This window comes from Ovis canadensis, chromosome 13 (assembly GCF_042477335.2).
Source record: "Ovis canadensis isolate MfBH-ARS-UI-01 breed Bighorn chromosome 13, ARS-UI_OviCan_v2, whole genome shotgun sequence".
NCBI classification, from domain to species: domain Eukaryota; kingdom Metazoa; phylum Chordata; class Mammalia; order Artiodactyla; family Bovidae; genus Ovis; species Ovis canadensis.
Window position 1 is genome coordinate 34,414,121 of NC_091257.1, and position 25,078 is coordinate 34,439,198.

Genomic DNA, 25,078 nt, shown 5'->3' on the forward strand with positions numbered 1-25,078 from the left:
AGTAACTTGTTCATAGAGTCCTGTGATGACTTTCAGAGCTTTGCTCTTGATCAGGGCCCAGCCACAGGGAAATGGTGGCCTCCCCCTCACTCTCTGTATTTCGATAGTATTTTTTGAAAATCTTCCCCACAGACGCACATGAGGGGAAACAGTGCGTATAAGCAATCAGAGGTTTTACATACTTTAAAAGTTAACCATTAGAGAGAGGTGAACAGGTCAGCTCACCAGCTTCTCCCATTTCCTCTAGTGAAGCCTGCTCAGCCTTGGCCTCCACAGTCACTTATTAACGGGCATGTGGTGTACATCAATGTTTCCTCAACAGCAGACCCTCCCCAGCCAGCAGAAAGCAGAAAGGACTGTTCTAATTAGCATGCTTCCTCAAAGGGTGCTGTCACTCTTGACCTGATTAAACTGCAAAACAAACCTCCCTTCAGTTGAACTTAACCCCAGTTTTTCCCATGGTTGGCTCTGGGTGACAGACTGCCTGCTACCACTGAGCTCATTGTTGTTCAGTCACTAAGGCGTGTCCGACTCTTTTTGACCCCATGGACTGTAACCCACCAGGCCCCTCTGATCATGGAATTTCCCAGGCAAGAATACCGGAGTGGGTTGCCATTTCCTTCTCCAGGGGATCTTCCAAACCCAGGGATCAAACCCAAGTCTCCTGCAGTGGCAGGAGGGTCCTTTACCACTGAGCCATTGAGGAAGCCCACCACTCAGCTAAGACACCCCCAAATACCGAAGATGAAACTGAAGAATAGTGTTCAGCTAAATCTTCGCAGTGCAGGAGTTCCCCTCATACCTTTTCAGGTTATAAATGTGGCCTTGGGGGATTGGCTAGCTGCCTTTTGCTCGCTTCCCATCTTCCCTGATAAATTTCTTCTTTTTTCCCACTCAGCCCCATCTGGGTGGTATTCTGTGGGGTAACTTCCTGTAAGCTCTTTATGACTGTCACAGGGAATGGGGTGAGGTGAATAAGTGAAGTTAATAACGTAACAAACATTTTAACTAGTGCTCTAGTTTTTCCTCTTGCCAGAGAGTTAATTACAACCACTAGGAAGCTGCCATCAACAGATCTCATCTCTCTGCTTGCCTGTTAAAAGAGCTAGGGGTCATCAAAACACAACAACCTGTGAACAAGAGCCCAAAATGAGATGACTCCCCCTCCGTGTTGGAGGTCTGTGTTATCAAAGCAGGAATGGCTTTGTGAACTTTTAATTTACGGCTCAAAGCCCTTGGCATGATGGCTTCAGGGGGAGCTCCAGAGCAAACAGTCATCTCCCAGCATCTACTGTGATCAGCGGGTGGATATACAAATCATGAACCAGTAAGAAGTCAACAGGCCAAGAAGGTGGTGGACTAGTGTCCCAAAGAACCATGTTACCCGAGTTAGAACTGAGGCTTCATTCATACTAAAAAGGGAGGTGGTACAGCTGGTGGTTGCGAACTTCTTGGTCCTGGAATCCTTTGTTCTTGCAGCTGTCCATGTAGATCTGGTCACAGTGTTCCTATAAAACCCCAGGAAGACAATTCATTATTTTCTGTCCTGCAACTTTTTGTCTGTACATGAACAGAAAGGTGTTGTACCTTTAAAGGTCAGAGCCTTGAGAATGGGCTCTGTATATTTCAGGCTGTAGGCAGCATTCTTTTATAAAAGGTGCAGAGCCAGCATGGCTACACTCAGGCAACAGAGCATAGCGTTAGAGCTAAAGTAATATATCCAATATGGAGTCAGGTTTGTTCTCTGTTACAGAACCACAGACCTTACTGGTAGGGATGGTCTAGTCCACAGTCAGCCCAGAGTCCTTTACAAGTTGCCTTGGTTTCCTGTTTTTCCATTGTCTGAGTCATGAATCTTGTTCTCTTCATGTGTATATAGTGAACTGTCTGTGTTTCTTTGAGGAGTTCTGTTCATTGTCACCTCCTGGCTAAGCCAATGCTCAGAACCTGAGCATGCGTGGAGTCAGAAAGCAGGTCTAACTCTGAGGTTTCCCCTGCTCGTGGTCAGACCCATCTACTGATACCTGGATCCCCACTGTCCTGCAGGCACCTTGACAAACAGCAGGATATCAGACCTTAAACTTTCATCATCATCTGATTTTGCTGAAGCCACTAGAGAATCAAGCAGAGGCTGAAGATTTCATGCTGAAGATTCTTCTCAATAGAATATGTTCAGTGGGCATATAATACGCATGTGCTATCTGGGTTGTCATCAGATGCATGAAAGCCTGTTAATGCTCTGCCAGGAACTGATGAGAAGCCCTGCATTTTAAATCCATCTTCCCCTTGGCAGAAGGCTCTTACCCTCCAAGGATCCCCAGACATTCTCTAAATCAGTTCAGAGTATGTTCATGACCCACGGTTACATGGACCCAGGCACCTCTGCTTATTTCCAGCCTATGAGTAAGCGAGCTCACATATCCAATAGAAGTTCTGAAGACCAGATTTGAAAATTAAATCCTTGTGCATATATGGTGCTAATGATGTAACTCTGGGCAAGCTAGGTCCCCCAGGCACAGCTGGTGCTGGCTCACAGCAGCTATAAATTTAAGTTCAGAATATTGTTTCCTGCTATTTTTAAGAGTCAAGAAGGGATTTAGCCAGATTATTCCCAATGAATTTAATGAGAATTGTGCAGCCATGGGGCCTGGGTAATATTTTGAAGATTGAAAGGTCAAATGGACATTGTCCTGTATACTAATTTCATTTGTCCATTGGCTTTTTTCTCTTTCTCTGCCGTTATCTCCTCTGCTTCTGTCCTTCTCTCTTCCTCTTTCCATTTCTAGAAATGTCTGTGTGTATTTTTGTGAGTTTAATAGCCTTTCTAGCCAGGCTTGAATCTTCAACATTGAGCTGTTCTGTCTCCATGCCCATCCCCCGCAAAAGGTACTGATTAAAAAAAAAATTCTAATTTAACAAGATTGCCATAAATTATATATGATTGAGCCAAAGAGATAAGAGTAGTAAAATATGAAAAGTTTGAGTAGTCACTGTGTAAAATTCATAGATTGGAAAGAACAGTGGAAGATAAAGGTTGACTTCCATTCACTCGAATAGGAGATGTCAAAATTAGTCTTTCAGGCAAAGTCGCCCTTTGTCTTGGCCACAAAAATACCCAAGTTCATTTATTTTATGACACTGCCAGAATAGTAATAGCCAAATTATGGATGGTGTGGTTTTCTGTAAATTATACAATAAATTTAAAGTATTAACAAGGCAGATATTACCAGAAATGTGTATGCTGTAATGACTGACTGCCCTCCTCTCTGTGTAGGTCTTATAAATGACATTTAAGGAGAAAACCTAAAACCACACACATATTAATATTTTTCAATATTAACAGTTTCTAACACAAGATTACACAACAGCACATTCCAGGGCTGTGGGTGTTGACATCCAAGGTTACTCAACTACTCCTTCATTGTTCAGCTGACTACATCTGCAAAATTCAGTCATGCTGTACAGAAGGGAGGATTTTGGAGAGGGTTTCTCATGCTTTAAGAAGCCCTATTTCATGGTTATGATGGACTGGGGCATAAAATATGTATCTCCAGTGACACTGCCGCTGTGAAATATAGCCCTTTGCACAAACTGAAAATGCTTGTGTTATACACATCACATGACTTACTAGGCTTTCTTTCTCCAGCTGGCCCCGGTGAGTCCTTTGGCAGGTCACACTGTCAGTGGAAGGGAGAATCCATCTTGCTCAGTTTTGAGGATGGTATGGTGCCTTCCTTCCAAAATTTCACATTAGCATTTGATAGGAGTTCCTTGGAAACTAAAAATGCAAAGTAACTCATTCTTAATGCAAAGTAACTCATTCTTATCTATTCAGTAAATCTCCCTTACCCTGCCTCCTGCCTGCCATTGTTGAAGTGGGGGAGGGGCAATGGAGCCCAGACTCAGTAGAAAGCAAAATATTTGTGTTAAACACTTAGACAAAGTTAAAGGAAAGACCACAATGAGATAGGCTCTCAGCCTGACCCTAATACAGCGTAGAATATCATACTTCCCTTTTGCTACAGAGAGATTGTTTAGACTTATTTTTTAGATCAGCAGGCAAGCTGCTGGGGGCACCTTCCTTTTCGTCTCAATGCTGCCATCTTGTGGACGCCTGAACTCAGTGAGAAGCAATGACCGTCATTAGAGAAAACAGCCCCTATTGTGTGTTTAATTTTATATTCAGGAGATGGGTGGGACTGGCAGAAAGAAAAGAATTTTATCTTTAGGATTATTTTTATTGTTAGCTCCAGTTTACCAAAAATAATTCCAAATATCAAGGGCTTCATTTTCCCCATCCTTAAAAAGTTAACCAAATTCCCCCAGCAAAAATGTTGAGTAAAAACTAAGGCTATACAAGTTAGGAAAAAAAAAAACCAACAAACCCATAGTCAAATAGCACTTTGTAGAACACATGAAACAAATCATTCTTGAGACTCCCTTCACGCTTTCTTTTTAGAACCCAAAGGAAGCATTTTGAACATTAAAAAAGTGGGTACCCATTCAAATATGCTTTGGCTTTACTTGACCCTATATTGCAGTTTTAAGTGGGGCAAACAATTTATATGCAAATCTGAAAATTCACTAAAGAAGCAGAGATTTCCCACTTAAAATTAATTGACCTGATATAAAGCACAGAAGTTAAAAAAAAAAAAAAATCTTACGAAATGCTTCAGAGATCTGCCAGTAAAAACCTGGAGCATAAGCTGGTGTATTGAGAATACAGATAACCTCCAGGGTGAGATACTCAGCCAAGTCACGTTTCTAGACTTTGGAGATTCATGGGTCAGTCTCTTAATTAAGATTCTTTTCATTGGTGGATATCAATTTATATGACTATCCTCAAGAGCAGAGTATCTTTTATATTAAATATTGTGGAAATAGGGAGAATGCTACAGATGTAATAATACATGCTTTGGAAAGTAACCTTCCTGGAAATTTTATGTACCAAGTTGACAGGCAGTCCATAATCTTTTTTTGAGCTGGATCCAAAAAAAAAAAAAGTTACTAAATGTGATGCTGCAAGCTTGTGCATCTCTCCACGCATCTTTTGCGTTCCTTGGCAATCGTGGGTGTTGTGGCTTTCCTAGGATTTTCAAATAGATATTAAATTATATAAATCGTGCTTTCCATGAAGGAATTAAGGACCTTTCTGACCTAAATGATCAAAATGATCAAATGTGTGTTTCTCTACTTGTCTCTGTTTCTTCCTTTCCACCCGCTGAAGAGTTTCCAACATATGGTTTTAACTGTGAGTTTGGCTGGGGTTCTCACAAGACATTCTGTCACTGGGAACATGACAATCATGTGCAGCTCAAATGGAGTGTGTTGACCAGCAAGACGGGACCGATTCAGGATCACACAGGTAATGGAGGGTTCACTGTGGCCTCGTTTCTTTAAATTTGAGAGGGTGTTACTGAGGAAGGTTGCTGGGGTCTGTGAGTTGAGAAAACACTGCAGATCGTTTACTTGTGCTTTTATTTTCTGGAATTAAAAAGATGCCCTTCCCTAGTAGAGATTCTCTTAGGCCACTTACTGGAGAATGCTACATAAACTTAGCAACTGATCGACCCCTGTGAAAAGTAACAAACTGGGTAAATCAGTGTGTGTGAATTAGGACCCGTTTTCTACTCTTTCTGAACTGTTTTCATGGGACATGTCAAACAGAGACAAAAGGAGAAAAGAAATACTAAAATGAACCCTGTCGGTACATAACCCAACTTCAACACTCACCAGATCCTAGGAATCTCATTTTACCTCTAGCATCCCGACTCTGAGTGATTTGGAAGCAAGTCTAGACATAGACAGTGTCATTTCATTTATTGCCTAATGCTTACTGTCTTGACCCTCGGAGTGGAAGTGGATTGGGGTCAAGGGTTGACATCTTGTTCTTTTGAGGAAGATAGTAATCTAGCTCATTCTCTCTGAGCAAGTAGAAACCTCGCCACACCCCAGTTTACAGCCCACCCCACCTCCTGTCTTACTTTCCTTCCAAGATTAATTAGGGTTAGGGTGCACAGAGAGCTGTCAGCCCCTCTAGGAACTCTTACCCATTGCCATCCTCTTTTCCTCCTAGTCATTACTCAGCTTGAGAGATGGACTAAAAAACCATCAATGTCCTGTAAAAAAAATATATATATACATGCATATACTCACACACACACACACACACACACACACCCAACCCACAACCTTCCAGCCCAATCAGTGTTACCGACAACTTGTTCAAGTCATGGTTCCCAGAAGAGACCCTAGAGGGGCATTTGCTGAGGCTGAGACATCTCATTAAGCCAAGGTCCCCCTTGATGAGTGGGCCAGTGGGCTGATGGACAGCCAAAGGCTCCTTCATGCTTTTCCCACTTGGTTGTTCACTCTGCCCCCAGTGAATACAACCATTAAGTAGGTTGAATAGGCCTCTTTTCATCACGGCTACCTCCTTTCCTAATAAGAATGACAAGGAAATTGGATAAAATTGAACTCCTTCAATTCTGAGACACTTTCAATTGAATCTTAAGACAAGCAGTTTTAGAAAACTTAAAATACTTTGACTGTAAATGGCACTGTACGTAGAAATGGCACCAAATTAACCAAATGCAATTAGCTGAAATGAAGGCAGTAATGGTGGAAAAATTGATGCAAAGTGAAGCAAAAAGGCTCAGTAGGATCTGACATTCAAAGGAGGTTAAAAGCTACGTTAGCCAGAGACAAAAGCTAAAAGGCTTACAGAAGTACAGTGCTAATTGAGAAAACGGAGAGAGAGTTCCTGACCTAGAATTGCGATAAAACCCCGAAAGGAAAAATATCAGCGCTTTCTGTGTTGGAGTGTCAGAAAAGGCAGGCGTGTCTTAGATGAACGGCTGAGAAGTGCAATTCCTTCAGAAGCATTTTTCTCTTTTGTCCTCCCGGGAGCCCTCCAGATCCACCCAGACCAGAAAGAGCCCCCGCAGCACTAAACTTGCAATCATTTGCTGAGCGAGCTGGGTGAGCCCGGCATCTGAAAGGCAGGGACTTGTTAACATGAAAGTCTGGATGAAAAGAGCCCCACACACAAGACACACGCACACAGCCTGCCACAGCTCATGTGCGGTGCTTTGCAAATCAGACTTGGAGGCTTCTGAAAATGAACAGTATCTAGGTACAATAGTCTGTGGCCCGATTTTGAATTTATCAAAGGGATCCCGATTGGTTTTCCGCATTGGACCTGTAACAATGGAGCTGTGTCATTTCTTATAGAGGATTCCCCAAACCCGTGGCAGATGCTGGGAGGGGCACGGGAGATGTAGGTATAAAGGAGGGAGTCCGAGCCTGGGGGCATTCACAGTCTGGTTCCAGGTGAGGAACAGCTCACCTGTGCCGTGGGATGAGGGTGTCCAATAGCAGGGGGAGCAGGGGTGGCAGAAGACAGCACAGGAGGGAGCAAAGATGCAGGCCTGGCTCAGGGACCAGCTCTGCTAAGCATCCTCAACCTCATTCTTCTCCACACGATGGGGGCAAGGCGGCAGAGGCAAGGTGGGGGAAGGTCTTACCTGCCTGTCTTGGTGGGCTGAGAGAGGTGGCACCATCACACAGACAGGTGACCATCATTAGGTAAATCAGTGGGAGAAAACAGACCCCAGGAGTGACCGAGTCTACACAGTCCAGGAGAGATCGAGATCGCACACATTCTGCCAGGGCTGTGGCTTCTATTTCCCACCCTCCTTTCATTATCCCACCCACCGGTTTTATTAAGAGTGCTGAGGAGCCTCTCATACAGGCAGCCGGGTGAGGGAGGAAGATGGTGGGCAAGGACACACCCACTCCACCTGCACGCTGCTGACACAGGGCGCACCCACATACACGCAGTGCAAGAGCATCTCCCAAACGTGCCAGCCCCTCGGGCGGCACACACAACACCCCATTGCCCACTGAAGCTCGCCATCAGATCCGCGCTTTCATCAGGTGCGGCGTTCAAGTAGCATTTCTATTTGCAGAGCAAACAGTGAAACATGAGTTGTGTGTTTAGACCAGGTGGCAGCAGGAGGCAGTGCTCCCACCGGGGGTCATTAACAGGAAAGCCGGGAGTTAGTCCTCCAAGCTCAGCAAGCATCTCCGTTGCTGAAATGGCACATTCTAATAAGCCTCAGAAAAAGCGGCCTCTCCTCTCCTGGAACCAGAAGCCCACATCAAACAAGAGCGGGACTCACAGTTGAATTTCAAGCTCTCAGGTGTATTTAAGGAACTTATTAATATAAGCCATTAAAATAAACTAGGGGGAAAGAATTGGAATTTGAAGTTGGGGTGGGGGGAAACTGCCAGATTATGTGGACAGACAGCAGCTTCATTGTTATCAGGCAGTTATAGTAACCAAAGCATCATCCACCAGAAGTCTTCCTGCTCCAATGGTAAATAAATAAGAATATATCTAAATATTTACATTTATTCTCTGTGTTCACACACGTGTGGCTCAAGTCTTAAAATTGCATGGAAATAGGTCTTCCAGTACATCTGATCTGCTTGCAATGGTGTAGAGACCAATGCAGGTCATAGCCCGTGTCCATGTGACCATGCATTCTAGATAAGTGGTATCCGACTATTGAGGTTTCCAGTTTCCAGCACAAACGTCCTTTCACGGATGCCAAGAGCAGAGCCTTTCAACACCACTGAGGTTACCTACCATTACCCACTTCACCACCACCACCGCTGCACAATTGGGTTCTGGTGCTCTGGCCAGGAGAGGTTTGAGAGCAGAACTTGATGGAAAAGAGACAGAGGTTCATCCATCTGGCCATTCCCCAACACAGCTTTTTGTCACAGCAGGAGATGGCAACTTCATCTACTCCCAAGCTGATGAAAACCAAAAGGGCAAAGTGGCTCGCCTGGTGAGCCCCGTGGTTTATTCCCAGAACTCTGCCCACTGCATGACCTTCTGGTATCACATGTCTGGTTCGCACGTGGGCACGCTGAGGGTCAAGCTGCGCTACCAGAAGCCGGAGGAGTATGACCAGCTGGTCTGGATGGCCATCGGACACCAAGGGGACCACTGGAAAGAAGGGCGTGTCCTGCTCCACAAATCTTTGAAGCTTTACCAGGTGAGCCCCCTTTCCTTGGTCGGGGCAGGCAGCTGCTTCGGGGGCACTGGGATGCTGTTTGAAAGCTATGCAAATGAGATGCGGGAATCATTCCAAAAATTATTTCAGGTGTGTCCTCAACCTGAGATACCGATGCACCGATGATCATCTAGGTAGCATTATTTCTTAGTCTCCTAGTTGACAGCCAGGGGACTGATTGCTGAGAAAGAAGGGAAATGCTACCCTATAATTATTTAGGGCTGTCACAATCAACATTCCTTTTATTTGCTGCTCTTCCTAGTTTTAGATTCTGTGTCACACAAAGAGAATGTGAGGAGAAGTTTTATACCATCCCCAAGCAGTTAATATGGATTGAAGAGCAAATCGCGTGCTCGTTCGAAATCTCATGAATTTCATTTACGTGCTGTGACTTGAGCTGCACAAACATATGTAAACACTGTTATTTGGGACCAAACATTTAAATACTGTGAAAATGATCTCATTTTGTTAGGTGATTTTTGAGGGTGAAATCGGAAAAGGCAACCTTGGCGGGATTGCGGTGGATGATATTAGCATCAATAACCACATCCCTCAAGAGGACTGCGCAAGTAAGTATGGGTTGCTGTAGAAACCAATGCAGTGCTTGCTCAGGGCATGAGTCTTTCCACTTTATGGTCTTTGTCATGCTCACTTAGACCTAGAATTTTAATGTGGGCTATAAGCACGTCCTATAGATGTGCTTGCTTTGATACAACAAGGCATAAAGCCAGGTCAGTCTACCTTCAGCTACCGCATCATCTAACCTGGTTCACTTAGAATATCTGGTTAGTATTCACGGAAGTACACCAATAATGTGCAACCAAAAATCATAGCAAAGAAGAAACTCACAATTTCCAGGCCGTGCCTAAACATTGTGATGAAAAGTGGAAAACTCAGACATCTGGGTAATTCCAGATATCTCAGTGTATAAACAAAATAGGAAGCCTTTCAAATTTTTCATCACAGTGGATTTAATGAAGATTATATTGTGAATGGATCATAGACAACATGATTCTTTGATTTATTATAAAAATAAGTAGAGGTTTCTGACTCTCCGAACAGTTGAAATGCCTCAAAAGAATAAATGAAATTTAGAGATTTTGCCTAGCATTTCAGAGTTTATGGATTTTTCTTGGCCTGGTGTATATGAATAAAAGTCTTGACATAGAAAACCAATTCATACTCCCAGTTCTTGATATATAATTATAAATAGCATCACTAATGGCAATGTAATAGCACAGTAATTAGTCTTAAGCTCCACTTGCTACACTTAAACTTTTGTTATATATCATGATATAATAGGATGTTAATTATAACAAAATGGAATAAGCCTATTGGGCAAATTTAAGACAAAGGAGGCCTGTTGGCTATAATGGGTTTTTGGTCATTTCAGCAATTTACAAAGCTTTTATTATACAATATATTGGATATATGTAGTCCCTAAAGTGGCAATAATTTGATAGGGTCGATTGAAGAAATTAGAATGAGCAGTGAATAAAGGTCTGCTTCATATTATGTAAGGAAATCTATTTAATGCCACAGGACCTAGCAGACCTTCATAGAAAAAATAATAAGGCTTAATATTGAAGTTACAACTACTTTACAAACTCCCCAGCATCCAGGTCTACACAGTTGTTAATATGTCTGTTTCATACAGTGACATAGGGCCTATGCTACTTCCATTCCTTTTCCAAGATGGGAAGGCTGATGGTGATGTTTTTGGAATGGGAGAGCAAACTCCACCAACTGAAACAAAGAAGTACATTCAGTTTGGTTCAACAGGTTTTCTCTGATTAAGGGCAAAGCAGCTTCCTAGTGCTATAGTGAATACACAGGCGCTAATACAAGTCCCCTGAGCCTTTTTCTGTTCATGTGACTGGGCTGCTTAGCTGTGGTTACTGCTGGGCGTTATACTCAGGAAGCCACAGCTAAAGCACCATTAAAACTTCATGTTCTCCTGTCTTTAAAATGGATAACCAACAAGGACCTGCTGTGTAGCACAGGGAACTCTACTCATTGTTATGTGGCAGCCTGGATGGGAGGGGAGCTTGGGGGAGAATGGATACGTGTATATGTATGGCTGAGTCCCTTTGCTGTTTACCTGAAACCATCACAATGTTGTTAATTGGCTATACTCTAATAGAAAATAAAAAGTTTTAAAAAATAGTAAAATAAAAAACAACCCAACAACTTTGTGTTGCTGTGACAGTAAGAAGTTGTCTAAGATAATTCTACAATTATTCGTCACATATGTTTCTTTGAAAATTTAGCCCTGGATGCTAGGAGATTATCAGCTCTTTATTAATTATTCATGCATTAATACCACAAATATTTATTGAGTCATGGAGTGTGTTCTGGACACTGTTCTAAATGCTGGGGACATAGGTGTGAACCAGGTCCCTATCGTCTACTAGAATCATAAAGGACACCAGGACTCCACTCCCCCTGGAGACTTTTTTTTTTTTTTTATAAGACACAGGATGCAGTCTGTGGCCTTAACGAGCTGACATACTATATGGGAAACCAACTAACACTTAGGAAGCCCTTATCTACAAAAGCACAGGATGGCAGCCATATGTGCAACCCCACTTCTGTTTTCTATTTTTACCAGACTTCCCCACACTCCAAATGCCAGAGCCACTTCCCCACCTTCCCCCCGCCCCACCCCGCCCCGGCCCGACTCCCCCCAACTCGCCTCCACTGCACTCCCCACCCGTCTCCTAAGACAACACGCTCTGCTACAGCAGGGCTTCCTGGATTTAGATCTGACTCCAATTCCCTAATCATTCTGCACTGCCTCTCTATAGCTCTCCAGTTACCTGGGGGGTCGGATTGTGCTAAGACCTTTGAGGAAAAACCCAACAGAGCCACTGCTGATCAGATGTGTGAGGGTTGATGTAGTTTGTATGTATTATATCTGGTTGAGAGTTCAAATATCTCTTTCAATTTTCTTTGACTTGTCAGAACCAGCAGACCTGGATAAAAAGAACCCAGAAAGTAAAATCGATGAAACAGGTAAGTTTGTCTTGCTGACTTATTTTTAAAACAGTCTACATGGCTTTTATTATATTTATGGAGAAACTCTAAAACTCTGGCACACCAGGGTACTAAGTGAAAGTCACTCAGTCGTGTCTGACTCTTTGCCATGGGACTATACAGTCCATGGAATTCTCCAGGCCAGAATACTGGAATAGGTAGCCTTTCCCTTCTCCAGGGGATCTTCCCAACACAGGAACTGAACCCAGGTCTCCTGCATTGCAGGCGGATTCTTTACCAGCTGAGCCACAGGGGAAACCCGGGGTACCAAAGCAGTTCACATAGAATAAACACCTACCCGTGTCAATGACGGAGAAGGCAATGGCACCCCACTCCAGTACTCTTGCCTGGAAAATCCCATGGATGGAGGAGCCTGGTGGGCTGCAGTCCGTGGGGTCGCTGAGGGTTGGACATGACTCAGTGACTTTACTTTCACTTTTCACTTTCATGCATTGGAGAAGGAAATGGCAACCTACTCTAGTGTTCTTGCCTGGAGAATCCCAGGGACGGTGGAGCCTGGTGGGCTGCTGTCTATGGGGTCACACAGAGTCGGACACGACTGAAGCGACTTAGCAGCAGTAGCAGCAGACTTCAAACTGATTAATTCAAAAGTGTGTTTTCATTGAACACTTCTTTGTGATCCAGTGCAAGGCATTTGGTTGGAGTGAGGCCCTGCCCGATGTTGTATTCCCAGAAGTCTCCATGCCTCCTGCCAGCAGTGGCAGGTGTTGGACACTTGCCCCAGCATCACTGAAGCTGCTGCTCACATATCTGTGCCCTGTCCATCAGCATCAGCACCAGTTGCCATCAGAAATGTGCACATATTAATACCATAGCCAGACTTGGATTTGGTAGAGACAAATAGAGATGGCGCCATATTCACAGTTGATCATCTCAACACGAGGCTCATTTAGCTTAGTTACGTGGTCCACACTGAGATGTAAACTTTATTAGAGATTGTGTCAAAACAGTGTCGCATCAAGGGAGAGAATATTAATATGTCCCCGTGGCTTCTTTCCCCCTGTAGGGACTTGCATTGCGTATTTTTAGTTTCCTTTGATTGGAATCCTTGTTGATCAGAACACCATTAAGTAAACACCAGGCCTGTTGCACATTAACATTCTAGTCTCATTTCTAGTATCAGGTAATGAGGCTCAGAGCTCCCATGTTAATAATTTCTCGTGTTCCACTCTAAAGAAAACATTTCCCCAATGCCTGCGTGCAGAGCTGTGTGACCATCTCCAGTGAAACAACCAGGGCAGCAAAGATGCTGATTATTAAATGTGTTCTGTTCAGTACAACACTGACCTGGCTTCTCGATTGGAGCCATAAGCCATTTAAAATAGCAGCAGCAGGCATGCCCTCATTCTTTCGGAAAGCTCTCTCCTGATTGAGTGAAACCATGGTCTGTTTGGGGGGAAACTTGAAGATCTGACTTGTGGTAGGACCACCACTCAGAAGTGCAGCTTGGGCCATCTTCTCATGCAGGATTTGGGGATCAAACAGATGCATCAGGAATGGTTAAATCCCCTGCTAGACCACTGTGGGAAGGAGCATTTTGCAAAGCTTATAGATCGCGTATCTGGCCAAGGACAATAAACACAGATTACAGTCTCATGGAGGGCGGGCTGCATAAAATCTGAATTAGATTAGAACCCAGCCCTAACGGCTTGCCCAGAAACAGTGGTTTCCATGTGCTAAGCTTTCTGTCGAAATCACAGCACCAAAGCCCCAATACCTTCCTCCCACGTGTTGTTTCCCAACAACTCTCAAACATAAATGCTGGTGTTTCTTGGCAATGGAGGAGCCAGACCCCACCACAGAAATCCCCCAGGGGCTCTCTTGGGAAGGACAGCCCAGAGCCAGATGTGTGCTTAACTTCTTGTCCATTTTGCTGTCTACCGTCATCTGGTCTGTTAGCAGTGCTCACGGAGCCAATTTTGTTTTTCTCCCCAGGGAGCACACCAGGCTACCAAGGCGCGGGCGAAGGTGACGAGAACATCTCCAGGAAGCCGGGCAATGTGCTGAAGACCCTGGACCCCATCCTCATCACCATCATCGCCATGAGCGCCCTGGGTGTCCTCCTGGGTGCCGTCTGCGGGGTCGTGCTGTACTGTGCCTGTTGGCACAACGGGATGTCAGAAAGAAACTTATCTGCCCTGGAGAACTATAACTTTGAACTCGTGGATGGCGTGAAGTTGAAAAAAGACAAACTGAATCCACAGAGTACTTACTCGGAGGCGTGAAAGCAGACAAGAGGTGAGCAGGCAAGCAGGAGAGTGGAGCGGAGGACAGAGCTTGAGCTGGGGGCCGGCTGATCTTTCACTGTTCAGGCTGGGAAGCGCGTTGATGACGCCAAGCCAGCTTTTTCTCAGGAGCTTCAATGAGTTTGGCCGACAGACACGGACAACTTAGCTGTGTTAACAATCGGAATCCTGTACAGTCAAGCTTCTTTCTTTTGGTTTCGTTGGAATAATCAAATGCTGGTGTTGAGACCAAGTATGATTGACTTAATCATTCGAAGGACTCCCCTTTCCCCTTCTCTCTCCTATTCCTCTTCTGGATTCTTTTCGGAAACTGCAAAATCCAAGATGCTGGCACCAAGTGTATTTAGCGGGGCCCCTTTGACGGACACGCTACCTGCAGCCCAGTGCCCAGAATATATTTGAATAACCGCCTTTCAGTGGACTCCTGAAGCTGGCCTTGTGTATAATCGCCCGCGTCGTGGATAGGCAAAGAAGGAGTAGAGTGTTTTCTGTTAAAGTATACCGTAGCCTCAGTACCAGTCTAGTGTGTCAGCTCTGTTTACGAAGCAATACCGTCAGATTTCCTCGATGTTTTCCAGTGTTGTACTCAACCTCGTGCTGTGAACTCCATACAGAAAACTGTGCCATCATAAACACTGCTGGCAACTGGGTGTGATGCGGACAACCGCATCGAAGAATCCTTGGCACTGGCTAGTCTACGTCCTCTCAAGTGCCTTTTTGTTTGTACTGGTTCTCATTGTGTTACATTCACCCGCCCTGTTTTTCGCTGGTGAAAGCCCTCTTCTTGAATCAAACCCTGGGGGCCTGCTGACGAAGAAGAAAGTATATTTTAGTGTGAGATGTCAGCCTCCAGGAAGGCAAGGGCTCCGAAGATTTGGCAACGCGACTTAATCGTTCCGCTTTTTCCGTAGTTCAATTTCATGTCTCTTGACCCTTTTGTATAAAGCTGCAATATTCTCTCTTACTGTTCTTTCATATGGAATGTATTTTCAAATGTAAACTCTTTCTCTGCTATCCCTCTGTCTTTTTTCTCTCTTAGGATTTAAGCATTTGCCATTCTTCAGAAAAGAAACTCGCAGCTTTAACCTGCTGGGAATGGCAAACAATTTTACTAGACTTTATGTTGGAAAAATAAATAAATAAGGGAAATTCCTAACTTTGCCCTCCAAAGTATAACTTTGGTTTCCTTGTTAACTGGTTAAAGTGACAGTATCTTTTTTCCGAAAGCCATTTGCTATCTATACCAATCAAAATGATCTGAAAATGTTTGCATTTAATAGAAATAGTGGTTAAGTTGAGGGAGGAAATCATTGGCTTTCAAGTGAGACTCAAAGGGATGAAATTCCCTCAAAATCCAAAAATCAGAGATTTTTACACCCAAATACATGAAAATGACCCATGAGAACCTTCTTGTTTTGGTATTGAGTCAAGCAAGGGAAGTGGAAGAAGGAATGGTTAATTTAAGAAAGCAACCATAAATTCTAGTGCCTGGGGATGGAGTATTTTAAGATAAGCGAGGGGAAGAAAAGGAGTAAAGTCAGAACAAATGGTCTTAAAAATCCATTCAGCAGCAACCCTGAAAAAACAAGAGACTTAGGGAAGGCTTCTGGAAACTTCCAGTGGCTCACAATGAGAAAGCCTGCCTTAGAGCTGGCAAGACGTAAGCCACAGAGAAGTAAATGTCTTATGAGGCAGCCTGTGAATTAGCCTGAAGAAGCTTTGGTTGTTTTCCGTGTGTTTATGCCCTGCCATGTAGGACAGAAGAACTTCCTCCCTCCTACACTGCTGTAGGTCTCACTCAAGTACATTTGTGGGGGTCACATTTGCATCATGGAGCTGAAAGTCCATTCATCCTGGTTTAATTGAAATGAGAATGCCTTTTGTTTCCAGGAAAGTATTGATCACTATGAAAGAAGAATAGATTCTACCCCCCAGGGGCATCCATTCAGCCGTTATAATCATACCCAGACGAAAGCATTAAGACTTGATTTTTTTTTTGGGCAACAGATTTAAAGTTGTCCTCAGCCAAGGAAAAATGATACTGCAACTTTAAATTTTAAAGTATCTTGCACTGATAAATATATTTAAAAATTATATGTTTATAAAGTTATTAATTTGTAAAGGCAGTGTTACAAAATGTTCAGTTTATATTGTTTTAGATTGTTTCATAATTTTAAAAGGTGTAAAATAACATATTTTTTTCTTTATTGAGATCTATAAATCTTTCTGTAGTAAAATGTTTTCATTTTACTGGTATATTATTGCTTCATGTTTTGTACCATCATAAAATTTTGTGCAAATTTTTTTTACAGAAATTTTTATTTTCTATGACAATATGACACTTGTAAATTGTTGTTTCAAAATGAACAGCGAAGCCTTAACTTTAAATGACATTTGTATTCTCAGACACTGAGTTGCATAAAACAACCACATAGAACTGAACTGTAACTTAAATTCCAAACTATGACTACTACATTCCAAAGAAACAGTTGAATTAAACATTTTCATAAAATATCCCAAACCTGATGGCTTTTATTATATTAGCTTTGTTACTGTTAAAGAAATTGGTATTATTCCAGCATCAAATAACTTTCAAGATTTTTTTAAGTTCTTTTTTTAAAATAATATCCTAATAAGGAGAGAAGATTAAGAAAACATTTCCTGAAAGTAGAACATCAACCCAAATTGGACACTTGTCAAGATAAGGCATAAAGAATTTGGCCTTATAAATGGAAATTTTTCAACTCCAAATCTTGTGTCAAATGTTTCTATATTCCATTCAGTAAAGTTTTTTTTTTTAATGAAATTCCCATATGTCTGTTGGTAAGTTTTGTTCTTATAGAAAATAGGTAATAAACTGGATAGTGTTTATGCATGCAGCTGTGCTAAATTTCATTAGAGGGCAAAGCTAAGCATGGCATTGCAGCTGACTACTTGGTAATTCTTAGAAAATTTTGAGTTCATCCGGGACCAAAATAACAGTAGTATAGTAATAATAATAATTACAATAACAAAGACGAGAAGGGTGAAATCAAAGCATGTTCTATAGGATAGAGTACCGTTCACGAACCAACAGTTCTTTGCTTACCTTCCTCTGATTATAGGAAAATTTAATTCTGAAGCACAGGAAATCTATGAAGGTGGACTGTTCTGCACAGCTCTTTCCAGTGAATCAATAGTCTACTTTTCTCTGGACACTGATGTCTTTGGCATCTTCCAAGTTTTAACTAAGAAGAAGTTTTAACTAAGAGCATTTGCCCTGCTCAGTGGAGTTTGAGGTTTCTCTGCTTAAAGAAAGGGCTTTCCTGATGGCTCATTAGGTAAAGAATCTGTCTGCAATGCAGGAAAACACAAGAGATGTGTGTTCAGTTCCTGGATTGGGAAGATCCCCTAGAGGAGGAAAATGGCAAACCAACTCCAGTATTCTTGCCTGAAAAATCCCATGGATAGAGGAGGAAGAGTTGGGTATTCACACTTTACTGAATTTAAATTCTATTTATGTTCATGGGTGTCCCAGAAAACATGATAACTTATGATGAATCTACCAGAATTAATCCAGAGATACTTTCTGAATTAAGGGCTATAGATTCATGGGTTCTGTTTCCTTTGTTTGAGAAACCTTAAACATAAATGCTTTCAACCCATTTCTTATCCGTAGTTAGCTGCTAAGCTAGGCTTTTCTTCCTGGGTTTAAGGAGCTAAATCACTGTATAATTCTTCCCAAAGTCAAGAATAAAATATGTCATAAAGATTGAAACATTTAACTGAAAACATGAAAATTATTTATCATTCCATCTCCTGTCTTCCCTGCTAACATATTAATCACCACTTGGGCTAGATTGTACTTTATCTTTTTGCAGATCAGAAGGATTTTGTAATACTCCAAGATGTTTCTGCTTCCCAGAGATAATCAGAGCTGTCATGTTGCAATGAAAAGCAGTTCTGCCAGAAATTTCCCTAAACTCTATCATGAAGGATTTTTAAGCAGCTTTTCAGCTCACAGGTTGAGAAGCCAGAGGGAAGGAACCTTGAAATAAGTAGAACTTAGCACCAAGAAGCGAATGCGACCAGTGTGATCTCTGGCATTTTTTAAATATTCCAAAGAAACATTGCAAAGTGATACAAATAACAGCATTATATTATCACACACAAGTCACTTCTTAATAGCACTAAAGATCCCGTGAACCAGTTATATCATTTCAGGAGAGAAGGAATAAACTCTGTGGGAAACTTCTATGGTAATGACGCTATACTTTATGTTGAGAACATTCTACTTTCACAGCAGCTCTGGGAGCTAAGCTTTGTCGTTATTCCTCTTTATAAATGAGGAATCCAAAGTTCAGGCAAGTTGAAGGGTGAATCCAGGATGGATCTGGTCTCATCTCCCCCTCCATTCCTCCTATCACACCATAACCCTGCTTGCATGAGTGTGAGAAGTGCTCACAAAAAAAAAAAAAAGAAGTGCTCACAGAGGGCCTGGCTACTCAAGCCAGTAGCAGCAGCATCCCCTGAAAGTCTCTTAGAAAAGCAAGAGTCTCAGAACATGCCCCAGACACAATGAGACCTTTTAACACAATCCCTGGATGACTCACATTCCCATCCATTTGGGTCTGAGAAGCACTGACCAGCCTGCAGGTATACTATGCCAGATATTCCAGAGTTTACCTGGTGGTTTGAGGACACTCCAAGACAGGTAACATACCTGCAGATTCTCAAAGCACTTTACAAAAGAGTCTGAGCAGCCTGGGAAACAGTAAAATTAGAAAATTGGAAATCTCACTCACTGAGCCTAGAAGCGTGCTGCTGGTGAGGACCCTACATGTGGATTTCTCTGAGAGGAATAGATAATGGCTCATGAAGTATGTTGCTTGATGAAACATTTAAAGTGCTATACAGAAAAGCAAATGGGACTTGCCAGGTGGTGCTAGTGGTAAAGAACCCATCTGCCAATGCAGGAGATGCAAGAGACTTGGGTTCAGTTCTTGGTTGAGAAGATTCCCTGGAGGAGGACATGGCAACCCACTCCAGTATTCTTGCCTGGAGAATCCCATGGACAGAGGAGCTTGCAGGGCTATAGTCCATAGGGTCGCAAAGAGTCAGACATGACTGAAGGGACTTAGCACACACGCAGCAAACACTCTGTTACTCATCAGTGTGGTCAGGAGAAAAGGAGGAGGATCCATCTGTGAAGCGCCAAATCCTTCTGTTCAAAAGAAGTTGCCTCATTCATCACACACAGTTTACTGCTTTCCAAAGGTGTTGAAATCCTGACTGGTGTTAAAATCATGAATGGTAAAATCCTGAATGGTAAGATAAAGGTCCCATGAGCCATTTTGATCTTCTTATCTAAAATCTTGAATGGTGAAACTAGGTTGAACCCAATTTAATCTTGCTTCAATAATTTCTAATCTTGTTTCTTGGGATCCTTATTACAAATAAGCAAGAAACTCTAGGGTAATAGTTTTGCTGCCCAACAGTGACTCCCAAGAGAAGGTTTTTCTATAGAGAAAGATGGTCTTCTAGACCATATAGAAGGGTACCTATTATGATGTAGGGGTTCAATAAATGTGTAACATTCATTACCAAAGGTGGTTTAGTCACTAAGTCATGTCCGACTCTTGCGACCCCATGGACTATAGCCCACCAGGCTCCTCTGTCCATAGGATTTTCCAGGCAAGAATACTGGAGTCGTTTGCCATTTCCTTCTCCAGGGGATCTTTCCAGCCCAGAGATCAAACCTGGGTCTCTTGCACTGCAGGCACATTCTTTACCAACTGACTGAATTTTATTAATATCACTGCCCTATTAATAGAGTTGGAAATCTCTTGCTCTGGCAGAATGTTGGGTTGAAATGGACCTGTTCTCTGGTGATGGTACTATAACAGAGCCTCACCCTTCAGCAGCTTAAACGAGACAACTTGCCAGGATAGAGAGTAGGTCTGGTCTCTGGGATGCTCCTTTCAGTGATTTGAGCATCTCCCCTGCCCATCACTTTTAATGCCAGTTAATTAACACACTCTTCAAGGCTCCATCAACATCTTGCAGAGAGGTGGTGCTGGCAACACTAATGATCTTGATGTAATCCTGTTGGGAAACCATTCCATGGCTTATTAGGCCATCCTTGCTCTAATTTCATCCAACTTCTGAAAAATTTCAACATTGACTAAATTGCTTCTTGACTTTGAATATGTGATTCTATTTAAAGCAGATTCGATCATTACCCTCAGATCATTTGCAAAATTTCTGCTGTTATTCTATCTAAAAAGATCTTAAATTTAGAATCTTAGACATAATTTTTCTTGGGTCATCTTTTAATTTTATGTATATTCAAGCTACCTAAGTTCCAATGAATTATGAGAAGAAATACTCTATCATCCAAATAACATCCTTTTGATTTATTTCCTGTATGTATTAGAAAGTTTGGGTGTTTGGAGAGATCCACACAGTGACTCAGCTTGGTTTTGGTCCCTGTCCCTTAAGCACCCAGAGCTTGAACAACGGATGTGAGTGTTTCGGCTAATCAGCAAGTGCATTATTGAATCTACTCTATGAAAACTTCGTAACTCCTTATCATCATGACCACTGCAATTTTCTGTATGCTTACTGTGTACCAAACTTTACCAGATGTTTCCACTAACACTTAAAACAATCTTATGAACTGAGGTTACAACAGCTGAGGTACAGGATTTCCCCGGTGGTCCAGTGGTTAAGAATCTACCTGTTGACGCAGGGGACACAGGTTTGATACCCGCTCTGGGAAAATCCCACACACCACAAGGCAACTAAACCCATGCACCACAACTATTGAAGCCCACACTCTAGAGCCCATGCTCTGCAACAGAAGAAGCCACAGCAATGCTAATCCCATGCACTGCAGCTATAGAGCAGCCCCCTCTCACCACAACTAGAGAAAGCCCATACATAGCAAAAAAGATGCAGCATAGCCAAAAGTAAATAAATAATTTTTTAAAATATGAATTAAATAATAAAAAACTTAAAAAAAGGTCAAATTATACCCAAGGTGCAATCCTATATCTGCTCCCTATTTTTCTTTCCATACAAATTATCACCTTTTTGTTTACTATGTACCTTACTTATTTATTTTATTATCCATCTATACTGAAAAGTGAAAAAAAGTGAGTGTTAGCCGTTCAGTAATGTCCAACATTTTGCAACCCCATGGACGGTAGCCCGCCAGGCTCCTCTGTCCATGGAATTCTCCAGGCAAGAATACTGGAGTGGGTAGCCATTCCCTTCTCCAGGGAATCTTCCTGACCCAGGGATCAAATCCAGGTCTCCTGTATTGCACAGATTCTTCACCATCTGAGCCACCAGGGGCACCAGGGAAGCCCCACTAATACTAATAGAATGCAAATTCCACATAGACAGTGACTTTTTGTGTTTAGTTCCCTGCAGTTTCCGCAGCACATAGAATAGCTCCTGTCACACTATAGATCCTAAATAAGTATTGTTGAATGAAGGAGCCATGGTGATTGGCTGGAAAAAGAGAACTTCAGTGCAAATGGGAAATGAGGGGAAATTTTCAGGGCGGGTTTACCTACCAGGAGTTTGTTCTGGAGCAAGAACTTGGAGGGTTCGTATATTTTCTTCAAAGACATTTCTCTCACGCCCTACTGAAACAGAGCAGGACCCTATGGTTCTTGCAACTCTTGTCCTCAGCTGGTCCTTGCAACTCTTGTCCTCAGCTTGCCTTTTATATGTAGAAAAACTTCAGCCAAACAATGTTTAATCAGAGAACTGAGAAAATACACAAAGGAAAACACTCAAATGAGACCAAGTAATAATAGTCTGGTCATTAAGCAATGTCAGGGACCTTTAGTTCCTCCTCAGGGCTGCAGATAATATTCTGAGCCATATCTTGTGAACTGTCATAGATACTGAAACGCCACCAGCTGAAGGTTAGACTGCAGCCAGGACAGAGGCAGCCACAGTTCTGAGAACTGAACTCAAAGAAATGGGAACAAATCAACTGTGGAACTAAAGGTTAGCTGTACTTAAAACAATTAAGTTGACACTGATCAGACCACCCTGTGCCCAAGTTCAAGATGACAGTTAGAGCCGACTGTGATGTTTCCTCCCTCCATCGATAAAAACGCTCTTGCCCTGTGACTGTCAGTCAGGGGGAGCTGGCCTTTGGACAGAAGTCTGCCGTCCACCCCCCCACCCCCCAACCCCTACACACACACACACACACACAAACACACGCAGGTTGCCAGCCTTTGAAATAAAGCAAACTTTCCTTTCTACCAACTCCGCCTGTTTATCGGCCCTAGAATGACAAGCAGCGGAATCCCCACTCCGGGTCAGGTTTTTGGCTCCCGCGGTGGGGCTCTCACGACATCTGGCTCCCAGGATTTTCCCGAGCAACGTTGCCGCCATGAGGATGCACCAGGGTGGCGGTGAGGAGACGCTGTTCGTGGCTACCTGTCCCAAGGAAAGGGGTTTGGGGGGATGCTCCTAGTGGCTGCTGAAACCGTTTGCTTCGGGGATCCTCCCTGTTTCTCCTCTGCTCGGCACTGGCTGGTAACTTACGTTTTTCCTCGGTGGAACGGAAACATGCGTCTGGACAAGCTGACGAGCTCCAAGACGCAGTAAGTCAGTCAGTCCACTGGTGTGCAGATGGGCTAACTTCTTTTGAGCACAAAGTGCTGTTTGGGTATTTGGCTAGTTGGTTCTGACATGTGTCTGTCATCGAGGACCGTTTGTGTTGGGGAAGTGTTTGCTAGGATTTGTGACAGTTCTGCTTTCTGCTGTGTGAATGTATATTCCCTCCCTGGAAATTAATTACATCCCCCCATTAGGGGATGGGAAATTTGGTGGGGCAGAGCCAACTCATTCTTCAATTTCTTCCTTTAGTGATGAAAGTGAAAGTCGCTCTGCCTTGTCTGACTCTTTGCGACCCCATGGACTGTGTAGTCCATGGGATTCTCCAGGCCAGAATACTGGAGTGGGTAGCCTTTCCCTTCTCCAGATCTTCCCAACCCAGGGATCGAACCCAGGTCTCCTGTATTGCAGGCAGATTCTCTACCAGCTGAACCACAAGGGAAATCCTCCTTTAGTGATAGAATTCCCAAGTTTCACCTGCACATCTGACTTCCCAGGAGAAAGACTACCTTTCCCAGCCCCCTTGCTACTCTGTGCCCTTGTGACTACAGTCGAGCCAGTCATATGGAACAGGAAGTGATACTTGAAACCTCAGGTTCCTAGCTTTAACAGTAATTATGTCCTTTCCTTGCTCTTCTTCTCTTCACACTGACTGCCTGTGGATGTACCAGTGAAAGCCAAGTACCCCCATAATGCATAGACACATTGACAAGCAGGTAGAATTCAGGCTCCCTGACACATCTGTGCCACCAACCCAGATGGTTTATGTTCAGTTAGTTACATAGTTCAGTTCATTTCAGTTGCTCAGTCGTGTCTGACTTTTTGTGACCCCATGAACTGCAGCACGCCAGGCCTCCCTGTCCATCACCAACTCCTGGAGTTTACTCAAGCTCATGTCCATTGAGTCTGTGATGCCATCCAACTATCTCATCTTCTGTCGTCCCCTACGCCAAGAGAAATACAAATTTCTATGTTGTTTAAATCACTGTTGCTTTGACATTTGTGGCTAAACCAGTATAACATCTAATAACTGATCAGATGTCGAATTTAGAACATTGAACAAAATCTTAAATTGAGCCCAGATACACTAACAAAGACACCAACCACCAAGATGAGCTTGCCCCACTCTTTTCTCATTTTGCTCACACTGTAGGTTGGATAGAGTGAGGAGAAAGTCTATGTCAGAGCAAAGATATGGCCCAGGCTCAGTGGTCCAAGCATAAACAGGATAAAGAGAAGCATCTGGGCACCAGACAAATATCAGAAAACACAAAAACATCATAGAAAAAAAAAATAACATAAACTTGGAAAAAACATAAATCAAGAAACCAAAGAGACAACAATTATTTGATGTTATATAGAATATGAATAAACAAAAACTTATAATTAGAAAATAAAATAACAGGATATGACAGAAATAGGACTTTCAAACTTAAGCCAAATGGCTGAACAAACTAGCATCATTACAGGTTTAATAAATAACTTAGTAAAGAACAAAATAGTTTTGAGAACAGAATTACTGGCAGAATTCATCCGTAGTAGCCAAAACAGGAATGAAACAGAGCTTTTTCTAGAGAAACCTGACCCCTGAAATTCTCATTGGTTTTTATCTCCTGATGTGTGAATCCTTGCCTCAAGGACCAAACATCCCTGTTTCTGTGCAGCTTCTGGAGAAATTCTCAGTGAGACTCAGAATGGAGTGGAGAACAAGATGCCCGAGGGAGCCAGGAGAAAACTCAGAGACATTAAAGTATTAAGTCATGAAGAGGTGATCATCTGTGTTCCTGGCCTCCAAGAGGTTCACATTTCATTAGCTTTGGAGAAATGATATCAGAATATGATGCAGTCCCAGTGGGACTGAAATTTGTCATTTCCTGTTGAGGAACAGCAGGGTTTTTGTTTGTTTGTTTGTTTGTTTTTAATTAAGTGCTGAAGTGTCTACGTGTTACTCTAACTTCTAAGGATAAAGTACATTCATGTGTTCAGTGCTCTGGCGAAGGCTCCAGAGTATGCAGTTGCCTTGCACATTTGAGGATGGGGTCTCCTCAGGCATTTTCACTCCTG

General features: G+C 42.8%; 1 protein-coding gene and 2 long non-coding RNA genes across 8 annotated transcripts in view; 2 read left to right on the forward strand and 1 right to left on the reverse strand.

The window, feature by feature from the left end:
• The window catches only part of NRP1 (neuropilin 1), a 146,731-nt gene extending 129,828 nt beyond the window's left edge, over nucleotides 1-16,903 (forward strand). For 4 of the 6 annotated variants that reach the window (XM_069547378.1, XM_069547379.1, XM_069547377.1 and 1 more), the window contains 5 exons: nucleotides 5,228-5,365; nucleotides 8,794-9,068; nucleotides 9,559-9,655; nucleotides 12,051-12,101; nucleotides 14,079-16,903. In XM_069547378.1, coding sequence (XP_069403479.1) covers nucleotides 5,228-5,365; nucleotides 8,794-9,068; nucleotides 9,559-9,655; nucleotides 12,051-12,101; nucleotides 14,079-14,368 — 851 coding nt within the window. In that variant the 3' untranslated portion in view covers nucleotides 14,369-16,903. The remainder of the gene's footprint in view (nucleotides 1-5,227; nucleotides 5,366-8,793; nucleotides 9,069-9,558; nucleotides 9,656-12,050; nucleotides 12,102-14,078) is intronic. The other 2 variants (XM_069547380.1, XM_069547383.1) reach the window with 1 other exon arrangement.
• On the reverse strand, nucleotides 1,200-12,061 carry LOC138417374 (uncharacterized). Its single transcript, XR_011248097.1, has 4 exons — nucleotides 11,906-12,061; nucleotides 6,051-6,119; nucleotides 3,629-3,778; nucleotides 1,200-1,508 (listed from the first exon to the last, which is right to left on the reverse strand). It is a non-coding gene; the product is annotated as an uncharacterized lncRNA (long non-coding RNA).
• Nucleotides 16,904-22,492: 5,589 nt separating the features above from the next.
• The window catches only part of LOC138417375 (uncharacterized), a 41,891-nt gene continuing 39,305 nt past the window's right edge, over nucleotides 22,493-25,078 (forward strand). Inside the window, exon 1 of the long non-coding RNA XR_011248098.1 lies at nucleotides 22,493-23,001. This is a non-coding gene — a long non-coding RNA (uncharacterized lncRNA). The remainder of the gene's footprint in view (nucleotides 23,002-25,078) is intronic.